Raw genomic sequence first — 13821 nt, 5'->3', positions numbered from 1 at the left:
ATATCAACATCAAAACTTGGACCTTGTTTCCAAACAAATTGCATGTGTCACCCCTGGAGGAACTTATGGGGGGGGAGGTCTGTACCGGGCGGTACACCTCCACGCCGCTAATTTAAAATGTGCGCCAGTTGAAACTCCTCTGCTGGAGGAAGTCTGAACTTTATTGACGGTATTAATTTTCAAGTTTCTCAGAAGATGTCACAACGTGGAAAGTTTGGAGTTTTTGAACTGTGCCACTTTTGATGTATTTTTGTTTTACCGGTAGTAAGAAGTGTGAACTTTCTCTTCTAGAGGACACTACTGAAAAACTACAATGGTGCACCCTAGTGCGATGTGAAAGAACTATTTTTTGGAGAAATTTTTATTTCAAAAGTTTGTTTCTTGTTAAATTTTTTTCTGTTATTGTCTAAGTTGGCTGTATACCCCTCTCTTTCCCCTTGTTTTGTATTTAGCCAATCCCGAATTTCTTTAATTAATTTCTGACCAATCTGATGTATCTTCCCCCAACTTGAATATGCTGCTTATCCCTAACCAATAAAGTGATTGTGGGCGGGTGTTTTCTTCCCTAAAACGCCTCGAACTTTCCGCGAGAGTATATAAACTGCTGATTTTTGGGTCTCTGCGCCACTTCTGTTCCATCTTTCAGTGTGTAAAGTACATAGCAGAGGGCGGGAAGCGCCTCTTTCTTCGGCAGCGGTCAACAACAAGGTAATGGCCGATTAATAACTTCTTTCTTTGCTAGCTCAGCAGTTTAACTCTCGGGGCGGGTCCGAAGTTTTTCCATAATGTAACCTTCCTTAAAATGTAAAGACCCTTGGTATCTATTCTATCTTTAAACTGCATTTCGGGATAGAGAGTGCTTAACCCTCTCGAGCTCCCACTCATATTGTTTTGAGGTGAACTTATTTTTTCTCAACCTATTCTTCTTTAACGTAATGTAAATTGTTTCTTTCTTAAGTCACCTCTTTAGTATGGGATTAGCCCTTGTATTAACGGCCTAGTGCCAAGTAGGTTTTAAACAAAGTGTATTAGGAGCGCAAGTTCGCCTCCTCTCAAATTGTTATTTTAGAGGTCATGTAATTAATCTTTTTCTCACTTAATAGACCTCAGTAGGTTGGGTATTTTACCCCTGTGTCTATGTCCTGAGAGGACAACTTGAAGGTGGAGTTTGGTGTGGCCTTTGAGAGGCTTAAAGTTTGAGAGCGAGTGACTCTTTCTTGAAAATTGAGTGTTGTATGCCTCGAGGAGGCTTTTCTGTGTAATTTGGAGCAAGTGCTCCTGAGCATGAATGGGGTTTTCTGCCCCTCTGTTAAAACTTATTTTGGAGTAAGGTTGGGCTGATTTCCCAAGAATTGTGAAGTCGGGGCGCGAAGCCCAAATCCGGTAAATATTGTAACTATACTTTGTTGCCTTACTACTCTGTACCTGCCATGCTTGTTATTTCTTTATTTTTAGAAGAAAATATAACCTTGTTAATTTTACATGCACTCTAATTTCGTAGCTTGAGACCCATTCACACCCGCACCTTCTTTCACCTCTAACTACCGCAAAAACACGGTAACAAAAACAACGAGGTGATGTTTTATTGTTGTATTTGTCTGTATTGTGAGTGCAGGGTAGCCTATGAAGGAAGAGTTTTCTCCAAGTACTGAGTGTCAACCGATAGGATATAAACGTGATAAATCCATCGGAGTGTTCAATTTATTAGTGAATATTATTATACTGATAGGAGAAAAGTGTATTATTTTACTAGTGTTTTTCATTATAACATTATATTCGCAACTCTTTTCTTGTCTTTTTTTAAATAAGCTGTGTAAGGTGAAATATTTTATTTTTTCACAGAATGGTCCAGAACTTGTCTTACCCAAAATACAAATTTAATTATTTACCTTCTACAAATTATACTTTTATAATTCCTCAACAATACGACCCTCTGATCATACACTTGAATGCATGGTAATAGCAAGCGCTCACACCACATTTAATTTCCTTTCTTTTTGAAGATGAAAATACATTTATATTTTGATGAGTTACATAAGAACTTGTTCATTATTTGATAGGGTTAATACACATATCGGTCTGCCTCTTCTGCTCATGGTAGCGAGAGAAAACCTTTGAGTGGTTGATTGGGATTTAATATTGCTTAAATATGAGACTCCTGTCAGTAGTTTACTGTCACTCTAAGCAAACCTGTCAAGGTCAAATTTGGATACTCTGCCACATTGTAAGACCATTGGCATTTAAATGGAATGGCATCAAAAAATATATATTTCAGAAGATGAAGCCATGCGATTTAATTATATTTATTAACCATGTTAAATAATTAAAAAGTTCATATGTAACTCATCAAAATATAATATTTATATGTTCAGAAATAATGAAATGCATTATCTGTACCAGAATTTTTACTCTGAAAATGATCCTCACTATTTATAAAATGTGACTGGAAGAAAACTGAAATGAGCTTTATTATTCAAAAGTAGAATGTTTTAATTACCACTAAATAAATTAGCATTTATTTAGATAGGTCTAATAAAGATGCTAGTAACAGTGAGGCATCACAATGATATGAGATTTCGAACCTCCGATTCGCACCAGTGTTGCATTGGATGATGTATCCATTTTATCTACTCACTTTTTTCTTTGTTCCTTTTTTCCTAGTGCCATTCATCTTTCGTTATATTTATTTTATCATGGTAAAGAGTAATAAATTCACCTTTCCTGTTCTTTCCATTCTTGCTCACAATGACACCAATATATTTTTTGAAATTAATACAGAGAAATCATTATCCCCTTTTCAGACAGAGTCCAGTTTGAGGTACAGCCAGCCGTTGGGGTCATTCCTCTTGGTACGGGAAATGATCTGGCTCGGTGCTTACGATGGGGAGGAGGCTACGAGGGAGAAGCCCTGCCAAAACTGTTGAAGGTCTGTGTCTAATATTTTATATTTCTCTTTAAACCTGGAGAAGTATAGTACATCACATCATCATCATCATCATCATCATCATCATTTCCCTTTATCCAGCTGTAGCCAGGTAGGGGCAAATATGGTTCCTCTCCACTTTCTTTGGTCTTCCCACCACTCGTCCTCCAACACTGTGTCCCAGTCCAGGTTTCTTTCTATAATGCTGCGTTGGATGGTATCCTTCCATCTCAATCGTGGTCGTCCACGGCCTCTCCTTCCTTGGATTTGCATTTCCATCACCTTTTTTGGCATTCTTTCGTCGCTCATTTGCTTTACGTGCCCAAACCATCTTAGTCGGCTCTTCTCTGTTCTATCATTCATTTTTTCCACTCCAATTTCTTCCCGGATTTTCTCATTCCATATTTTGTCTCTTCTACTCTTCTGTATTATACCCCTCAAGAACTTCATTTCTGCTGCCTGTATTCAACTCTCATCCTTCTTTGTCATTGTCCAAGTTTCTGCTCCGTAAGTTGTTATGGGTACGTAATACACCTTGTACATAGTATCCTTTGCTTCTGTTGGCACATCTTTGTCCCATAACATGTTCCTTACACTATGATAGAAACAACTTCCAGCTTGAATCCTTTTACTAATCTCAGCATCCAGTCGAGCATTCTCCATTAATTCACTCCCCAGATATTTAAATGTTTCCACTACTTCCAGGGGCTTGTCTGCAAGTCTAATCTGACCTTTCCCTTCTTTCTCCCCTCTAGTCATAACAAGAGTTTTACTCATTTCTACACTTATTTTCAATCCACATTCTTCAATCTTCCCATTCACCACATTCAACTGTTCTTGAACCTTCCTGTCGTCTTCTCCCCAAATCACAATATCATCTGCAAATAACATCATGTTCATTTCTCTTCCTCCATATGCTGCTTTTGCTGTTCTCATGATGTCATCCATTACTATTGTAAACAGGATTGGTGATAGAACACTTCCCTGTCCCAGCCCACTAGTTATTTTGAACCAACTTGTCCTGCCAACTTGTGTTTGCACGCAACTACAACATTCCTTATACAATGCCATGATCATTTTTATTAATCCCTGTCCAATTCCTTTTTGCACCAGACTGTCCCAAACTTTCGTCCTGGGGACACTGTCATATGCCTTTTCAATATCAATGATTGTCATCACCATATCATTCCCATACATCACATAATACCCAATATTTTATGTTATTTCATTCAATTTTATATTACCGGGCGAGTTGGCCGTGCGCGTAGAGGCGCGCGGCTGTGAGCTTGCATCCGGGAGATAGTAGGTTCGAATCCCACTATCGGCAGCCCTGAAAATGGTTTTCCGTGGTTTCCCATTTTCACACCAGGCAAATGCTGGGGCTGTACCTTAATTAAGGCCATGGCCGCTTCCTTCCAACTCCTAGGCCTTTCCTATCCCATCGTCGCCATAAGACCTCTCTGTGTCGGCGCGACGTAAAGCCCCTAGCAAAAAAAAAATTTTTATTACCTTTTACTACTCCATCTGTGTAGATTTCAGGTCATGTCTAAAATATAGGCTACCGTACTCAATTTATTTCAGAGAGATTTCTTAACACGTAAAAATCTAAAATGTTTAACTGGTTACATAACTCCCCCTGTAACGGTATCTACTTTTATGGAAAAATAGAGGTAGTTCTCGATCTATTCGTGAAGCTAACACGTTTTAATACTAATCCCACACTGAAATGAAATACTTTACATGATTACAGAGATGCTGGAAAAGCAGAATTTGTAGGTATGATTCTCTTACTCTTGTTGCTCTTGATATAGTGCACCTCAAAGCCAAAACTTAACGCCCTAATTTCATTGGATAAGGTTTGGGAAAATACATGGGTTTTCTTTGTTTTTGTTTGTCCTGTCTGTTACTGCACGAATTTAAGCCTGTTGTTATCTTCCGAGTGTGCAATTAGATGAAGTGTGACTTCTCGTACAGCTCCTGTTCTTCTTGACAGGAAAAATCCATTCCAAGTATCCTGAGCTGTTACTTTATAGAAGTGATATTACCTAAGAGTTGCTGAAAGCTTAAATGTTCCCTTAAACATGCACTATTCCTAGAATATACATAATATGTCTGAAACAGTGTTGAATGTATAACATTATGTCCCCTTGCTAAATCACACTTAAAAACCTATACACCATTAGTGTTTCATTTTTTGGAAATGGTCGTAGATAAAGCATGATATTCTTACAGCCAATCAATACTAGTCTATTAAATATGTCTTATTTATCCAAGCAAACATGTTTTGCCTTGTTTAAAGGCTTCTTCAGTGCATAATTCTTTTGATCCACAACTTATACATCAGCATAGTACTATCATATACCAAAAACACTGTACATGCTAAGTAAAATCATTAAATCATGAAACTGAAATTAAGTTTAAGGCGAGAGACTATTCTAATTAGGAGCTATTAAATCAAGATAACAATTTAGATTACACCTAAATCAAAAATATAAAGAATTAACACAGTGCATTCTTATTAAAACCATTCAGTCAAGTGAAACTCAAATGAAATTTAAGGTGAGTGGTTATTCCAATAGAAGTTATTAACTCAAGATAAGAATTAAAATTAAATCTAAATCAAAAATGGAAAACTGAAGGACTGTAATATGCCTTATGCCGTTTAGCTTTCTGGTACAAAATTGCACCAGGATAAGTAGCTCAGGTGGCAGAGCGCTGGCGTGCTGAGCTCAAGTTGTTGGGTTCGACCCCTCTCAGTCGGTTGGTACTTGGAGTTGCTCAAATACGCCATCCTTGTGTCATTAGATAAATCGGCACATAAAAGAACTCCTGTAAGACAACATTTTGGCATCTTGACATCTCCAAATGGTAAAAGTAGTTCGTGAGACGTTAAACGAACAACATTATTATTCCTAAATTGCATATCATACCGCCTACGGTTTCATCGAAATGTATTATAATGAGCATCTGCCCCCTCCCACCTCCCTCCCAACCCCTGCCTCTCCCCCACTCCCCCAACGTAACATGCAGTTTCGTGGTCCATTGATTTGATGCAATTTTGGTCAGAAGAGTTCCGACATATGAATACAACAGGAGATCGTGATGTCGGAATATATCCGATATACGAGCGCTAATGGTTAGCTAGGACACCATAATACAGCTTAGGGGTGGTGAGGCGGGATTGTTGTTTTAAGGAGGAAACAATGGGATTATCAGCTCATCTTTAATCATAGGAAAGAAAGGAAGAATTCTGAACCATCAAAAATAGACTATATTGGCAAAAGAAATTGAAGATCGCAGGAACATGAACGACTGTTTCAGCCTTGCAAAAGTAATATTATCAGAGTCAGAACAGAGCCGGCAATGATTAAGGGAATTCTGATAGGGAAGTGGTGAACCTGGCACAAGTAAGTAGAAACAGTGGTAGATTCAGGTTACGGTGTAAGGGTGATAAGACTGGTTTATACTTAGAGATAGTATCAGAAAAAGCCACAAGTAGTGTTCTCATCATCGAAGGATAATTGTTCAGATAGTAACACAGCTGTAGAGGGGAGAAAGGATGAGCAGGGAACCTCAAAATGAGGTGAAATATCCTAAGAAGAAACAGAGTTTCTCAAGAGCTCAAGAGCTTTGGGTAGAAGAAATTAATTTGATAATGCATCTTTGTTTTCCGAGGATACATTATCTTCTGGCACTCCAGCCTCAGAATATTGAATTTAAACAATAAACATGACTGTCTTTGAAGCCATCTGGTTGAACAAAGCTGTTCCAAATTTGATTTTGATATGATATTTCACTCTGCAGGCCTGCATGCACACAGAGTTGGCATTACAAAACTCAGCCTTTTTATCTCAGGCTGTTTTATGCAAACTACAAATCATAATATTCAGTATTCAAATATCACCAGGTAATTCACACCAATAAATTTAGCTCAATGTTGTAACCTGTCCCTGTGGGGGGGGGGCCTATGCGTTGAGCACTCGATTACGCACACTGAACATACTTCGAAGCATTGTAGTGAGTGAATGCATCAACCAATTTAAAAGATTCTAGTTTTGTTTTGTTCACACAAAAAAGTGACAATAAATAAAAATAACAAACAAATAAAATAAATACAGTAATAGGTTACAATATTGTGAATACAATTACAGTTTGTGAATAAGTGACTGTGAACATCAGACATTTGAAACAAAAAAAAATTTTTGACCGAGCTCGATAGCTGCAGTCGCTTAAGTGCGGCCAGTATCCAGTATTCGGGAGATAGTAGGTTCGAACCCCACTATCGGCAGCCCTGAAAATGGTTTTCCGTGGTTTCCCGTTTCCCATTTTCACACCAGGCAAATGCTGGGGCTGTACCTTAATTAAGGCCACGGCCGCTTCCTTCCCACTCCTAGCCCTTCCTAGTCCCATCGTCGCCATAAGACCTATCTGTGTCGGTACGACGTAAAGCAACTAGCAAAAAAAAAAAAAAAAAAAAAAAAAAAAAAATTGAAAAATCAGTGATTTGACCATCTAAATATCAATTTTGACCCTTCATGTGGGGGTACCATTAGAAATCTCTCTCTGAGCTAGAGATAACAGTACCACAATGATTACCCTACATTCCTTAAGTACAAGGTTATATAGAGATGAAAATGTGAGAATTTCTTCGCTCGTTTTACTGTTCCTATAAAAAAATAATTGTTTACAAATTAAAGATCACATTTTTCAAGATTATGAGTTTTAAAACAATATCAAAGGAAACGCTATGTAACTAACACTACTTGAGTTAGAATCATGAAACTTCGCACACTGATTTAAAATACATTTTTCTTAGCTATAAACATTAATCAGTTAATTTACATAAAATGATTTGGAAAGAATATTTTTTTCATACAGAATATGTTACGGGGTTACTCATGGAACAGCAGAGGTGAAAGAAGTTGCGGGCTGGAATGGGTCTAACTACAAAACCGAGAAATGAATTAAAATTTCATTAAAGGTTATATTTTCAAAACAGCCAAACTTAACAGATTTGATATAGAATTTCCAACTTTAACCAATAACAACAAGTAAAAAGGTACCAGTAACAAAATTCAAGTCTAGGAATGACAAGATTTGGTGGTATAACAGAACTTAGGCTTCAAGCCTTCACTTTACATTTCCTGAGCTCTCAGCTCCCAAACACATATTTACCAAAGGGCAGAAAAGCCCTAATAACATGGAGCACTTGCTCCCACCTTCACATCTCAAGCCTCTCTGAGGCACTTTTACCACAAATAAAAGAGCTAACCCGCTCTCAATTTTCTGAGCCTATCAAAGGCACCAACCAACATTACTATCAACTGCCCTCAAGGCACATCTACAAAGAAACAGGGGTATCTTGTACCCAACCTACCGGGCCTTCATTGAAAAAGAATAGGAAAAGTAAATGGCCCAAAATGCAAAGCAGAATGGAGGCATGTACTTGCACTCCTACATGAACAGTTGTTAAAACCTAAGGGGCACTAGGCCGATTAAACAGGGGCTATTCCCACACTAGGGAGGTGACTCGTATAAGAAAATTTTAATACATTAAGAGTAGAAAATCAGTTATGAAAACATAGTCACTTCAAATCAAAAATGAAGGGGAGTTTGAGAGGGTAAAGCACTCTCTATCCCCGATTTACAGTTAAAGTAATAAGAAAATTTTACATAAGTCGGCACTAAGTTACATTTTTAGACAGGTAGGTTACATCGAAAAGGTTTCAGACCTTCCCTGAGGGTTAAACTGCTGAGCTAGCAAGAAATAAAGATGTTAAACGGCCATTACCTTTGTTGAAGAGCTGCTACCCGCCCCCTGCTATACTTCCATACACTAAGGTAGATGTTGTTGAAGTGGCGATGAGCCATGAAAATCAGCAGTTTTTAAACCCTCGGGGAAAGTTCGAGACCTTTCATGAATAATTAAGACACACCCACTCAACTTTATTGGGTAGCTTAGAGTTACACATCAACATCGAAGAAGAAAGACATGATAGGTTGGAAATTATTTGCAGAAATTACTGATTGGCTAAGTTCAAAACTGGCTGAAAGAAAATCTTAATATTGCCAACCCACAAATGAAAGAACGAAATTTAGTTATAGGAAAACTTATGAGTATAAAATATCTTCAAGAAAAGTTCCTTCACTTCACACCAGGGTGCATGATCATAGTTTTGGAGAGACATCTATCAGAGAATGTCCACACTTCTTGATAATTAGTAAACAAAAGCAGTTTGAAATTAAAACAGTGACATCTTCTGAGAAACTGTTGAGATAATTCAGTTTTTAAAGTTCAGAGTTTCTGCTGTAGGGGAGTACTTTAAGGTGGAAAATTTAAAAGTGCAGCGTAGAGGTGTACCAACCGGTACAGAATACATTCTCAGTTGACTGTGAATACAATAACCAATCCCGTATAACAACGTCTCCATTAGGAAGAGTACTCTTAAACATGTTTTGAGACAATGTTCTTTTACCTTCATTGTAAATTCGCAGAGATTTCAAAAAATCCACCATTACGTCTTTGTTTTGGACAATGTTTAACAATATTCTCAACTATTGAATTTAACTTGACGTTCCAAGTAGTAGGATTATCTATAGAAGATGAATTAGGTAAGGTTACCTCAGGTTGTGATTGTGAAATAGTTCCAAATGGCTGCTGGACAACTTCATGCTCATCGCTCAATTTAACACTAACACAGGACTGATCAGTCTGTATATCTAGGCCTTGTAAGTCTTCTTGTGTAAAGTTAAATGGGACCGATGACGAAGTCGAAGGTTTTGTTAAAGTCATCTTGGTATTCCGCTTCTGAGGTTGGAGTTGAACGAGTCAAAGTAAAGAACTTTCCTATTTTAGGCACTTTCTTAAGTAGTTCAAGTTCGTCACTCTGCTTTTTAGCAGCGCGGGTTTTTTTTTGTATTCAGCACAACTTAACTTTTTACTCTTGGTTAAATACTGAAAATCATGTAAGAATTACACGACACAATGAGTTGGCTAGGTGAGGTTATCAGGTTGATGGTGAGCGGATGTAAACAACAATATGCACACGAACCGTCACGAACCAATGACAGACAGGGCTCTCTAGACTAACAGGGTTGCCAAGCCGTCAATTACAATTACCCACCCAGAACCCGCACGAGTTAAATAATACCTTTCTTTTTGTTTGCAGTTATTACTTTTTCTTCATAAAATTTAAATATATAGATTAAATTCCGGTTTTAAAGTTAGAATAGTTTAAATTGTTTTATATAGGCTAATAAAAATTGAAATAATTTATGGAAAGTAAAAGTAATTTGACCATAATGAATTTAAGACGTAATTCACGCAGGCCATAATTACTCGATCCGCCAGCCGCCGCCCCTCAAAATCTGGCGCCCTGGGCAAATGCCCAGTCCGCCCATTTGTAAATCGGGGCCTGCTTCTGAATGTAAATTACCATGGTGTTTGAATCCCACTGTTGAGAGCCCTGAAGATGGTTTTCTGTTGTTTCCTATTTTCACACCATGCAAAATGCTGGGGTTATACCTTAATATTTATATGTTAGTATTTATTGATTGATTAATTAAGGCCTTGGCTGTTTCCTTCCCACTCCTAGGCCTTTCCTGCCCCATCGTCGCCATAACACCTATCTGTGTCAGTATGACATAAGGCAACTTATAAAGAAAAAATTTTAATTCTGATCCATGATGTAATATTGATTAGAGAATCTTATACCCAGTATACCCAGTACAATGATACCATTGTGGTAGACCTAGGACAATTTGGGCAGAAGTTAAATGGTGTAAAAAGATGTGAAATTTACCAAATTTATTGAAACATATCCTCGGGCTATGTATAAATTAGTCATTCATGTCATTAAGCAACCAATTAGATGAGTTAGTACAAAATTAGTAACATCAATAATATAACAGCCATAGAAATAAAATCTGTTTTTGTGTGTTTCATTTTATTTATTTACTAGCTGATGTACCCGTGCTTCGCTAAGGGATTCTCAGAAAGACTGACTTTGTTGTTTTCCTAACTGAATTCAACATAGGTCATTACAAAAACGCCAGTAGGAATGTAGCGATTGAAAGCAATGTTATCATATAAAATACTCGATCAAATGAAAAACCACACACTTTCTCACTTTCAACGAACAGTACTACGGTGCCGATCTAAGAGTCCGAAGTTCCAGAGCTGGAATAACCAGGTCGCAGACTGCCGTGACCACTCCTCTGTCATTATTCCGTTAAATATGCACACTACTCATTCCAATCAGTGGCTCAGAGTAGGGATTGTATAGCTCGAATACTATGATGAACCAGTGTGTTACATACCAGATATATCAGAAAATGTATGAAACAGAGGAATGGCATGCTAAAGAAGAAAGTTATCTTACACCCCAGCTACTTCCCACTAATATACAGGCAGGCTGTTACAGTCGGTACGACCAGGCGAGTTGGCCGTGTGGTTAGGGGTGCGCAGCTGTGAGCTTGCATCCGGGAGATAGTGGATTCGAACCCCACTGTCGGCAGCCCTGACAATGGTTTTCCGTGGTTACCCATTTTCACACCAGGCAAATGCCGGGACTGTACCTTAATTAAAGCCACAGCCGCTTCCTTCCACTTCCTAGACCTTTCCTATCCCATCGTCGCCATAAGACATATCTCTGTCGGTGTGACGTTAAGCAAAAAAAAAAAGTGGTATTCCGTGGTTTCCCATTTTCACACCATTCACACCAGGCTGTACCTTAAAGCCAAGGCCGCTTCCTTCACACTACTATTCATTTCCTATCCCATCGTCGCCATAAGACCTACCTGTGTCGGTGCGACGTCAAGCAAATTTTTAAAAAACCTCGGTACGCTGCATTAATCCTATCTATCGGGGATGAGAGGAAACAGAAGACAAAAAGCACATCACTACAAACTATGGTCAATGTAATGTTACTGTTGATAAAGTTTATGAGCATTCTATATTGCAGGCCTTCACATTAGTTTTCTTTCGACTCTGTGATATTAGGGTGTCTTACAAAATTATTTATATCGTAGACTGTAGTTCCTTATTCTCAGATTTTACATACCGATTTTCACTAAATTCTGTTTACCCATTTTCTCGTAACTCGGCGCTGATATGGACTTTGTAACAAAAATCCAAATTCATGAATATCTCCGACTATGTGCGGTACGGTAACAATGTATAAGCATAAGTAATCGGAAATTTAATAACATCTTACATAACTACTACTAACTTATGACATAACTAAGGTTATGTTAGTTATGTAGTATTTATCGATACGACCACTAATAACATAAATAACTTATTGAGAATTAAATTTCAGGCCTTCCCCTAAACAGACGGCGAGTTGGCCGTGCGCGTAGAGGCGCGCGGCTGTGAGCTTGCATCCGGGAGATAGTAGGTTCGAATCCCACTATCGGCAGCCCTGAAAATGGTTTTCCGTGGTTTCCCATTTTCACACCAGGCAAATGCTGGGGCTGTACCTTAATTAAGGCCACGGCCGCTTCCTTCCAACTCCTAGGCCTTTCCCATCCCATCGTCGCCATAAGACCTATCTGTGTCAGTGCGACGTAAAGCCCCTAGCAAAAAAAAAAAAAAAAAAACTACCATTTCACTCAGCGTGAATAAAATAATTTATAGCCAAGGTTGTAGTTGTTCATCCCCCGACATTACATACCGATTTTTAATTAAATTCGCTTCAGCCGTTTTCTCGTGATGCATGTACATACATACAGACAGACAGACAGATAGAAATTACGGAAAAGTAAAAAATGCATTTTCTTGTTACTGTGGACATGACCGATACAGAAATACCATTCTTTTCAAATTCTGAGCAATGTACAGACAAAACTCTTATTTTATATAAATAGATTACATTTCCGACCTTCCCCTAAACTACCATTTCACTCACTGTGAATAGCATTATTGATAGCCTAGATTATAGCGACCTATTCCCCGACTTTGCATACCAATTTTCGTGAAGATACGACCACTAAGAAAATAAAATTTGACAATTAAATTTTAGGCCTTCCCATAAACTACCATTTTTCTCATCGTGTATAGTCTGTATTGTAGAGACTTATTTCCCATCTTTGTCTACCGTTTTCATTAAGACACGACAACTAATAACATGAAAATTTGAAAATTAAATTTCAGGCCTTACCCTAAACTACCATTTCACTCAGCGTGATTAAAATAATTTATAGCCTAGATTGTAGCGGTTCATCACCCGACTTTACATTCCGATTTTCATTAAATTCTCTTCAGCCGTTTTCTCGTGATGCGTGTACATACATACAGACACACAGACAGACAGAAATTACGGAAAAGTAAAAAATGCATTTTCTTGTTACTGTGGACATGACCGATACAGAAATACCATTCCTTTCAAATTCTGAGTAATGTACAGACAAAACTCTTATTTTATATATATAGATTACATTTCCGGCCTTCCCCTAAACTACCATTTCACTCACTGTGAATAGCATTATTGACAGCCTAGATTATAGTGACCTATGCCCCGACTTTGCATACCAATTTTCGTGAAGATACGACCACTAAGAAAATAAATATTTGACAATTAAATTTTAGGCCTTCCGCTAAACTACCATTTTTCTCAGCGTGTATAGTCTGTATTGTAGAGACTTATTTCCCATCTTTGTCTACCGATTTTCATTAAGACACGACCACTAATAACATAAATATTTGAGAATTAAATTTCAGGCCTTCCCCTAAACTACCATTTCACTCGGCGTGATTAAAATAATTTATAGCCTGGATTGTAGCGGTTCATCACCCGACTTTACATTCCGATTTTTAATTAAATTCGCTTCAGCCGTTTTCTCATGATGCGTGTACATACAGACAGACAGACAGATAGAAATTACGGAAAAGTAAAAAA

The 13821-nt window shown here is 37.9% G+C and overlaps 1 protein-coding gene across 1 annotated transcript in view; it reads left to right on the top strand.

The window, feature by feature from the left end:
• Dgk (diacyl glycerol kinase 1) overlaps window positions 1–13821 on the top strand; it is a 419783-nt gene that overhangs the window by 336690 nt on the left and 69272 nt on the right. The window contains exon 13 of the mRNA XM_067148158.2: window positions 2802–2926. Within this exon, the coding sequence (XP_067004259.1) occupies window positions 2802–2926 (125 nt within the window). The remainder of the gene's footprint in view (window positions 1–2801; window positions 2927–13821) is intronic.

The sequence above is a fragment of the Anabrus simplex genome, chromosome 5 (genome assembly GCF_040414725.1).
Source record: "Anabrus simplex isolate iqAnaSimp1 chromosome 5, ASM4041472v1, whole genome shotgun sequence".
Classification (NCBI taxonomy): Eukaryota; Metazoa; Arthropoda; class Insecta; order Orthoptera; family Tettigoniidae; genus Anabrus; species Anabrus simplex.
Note: the sequence above shows the minus strand (reverse complement) of the source record. Positions and strands in the feature narration are given on the sequence as shown.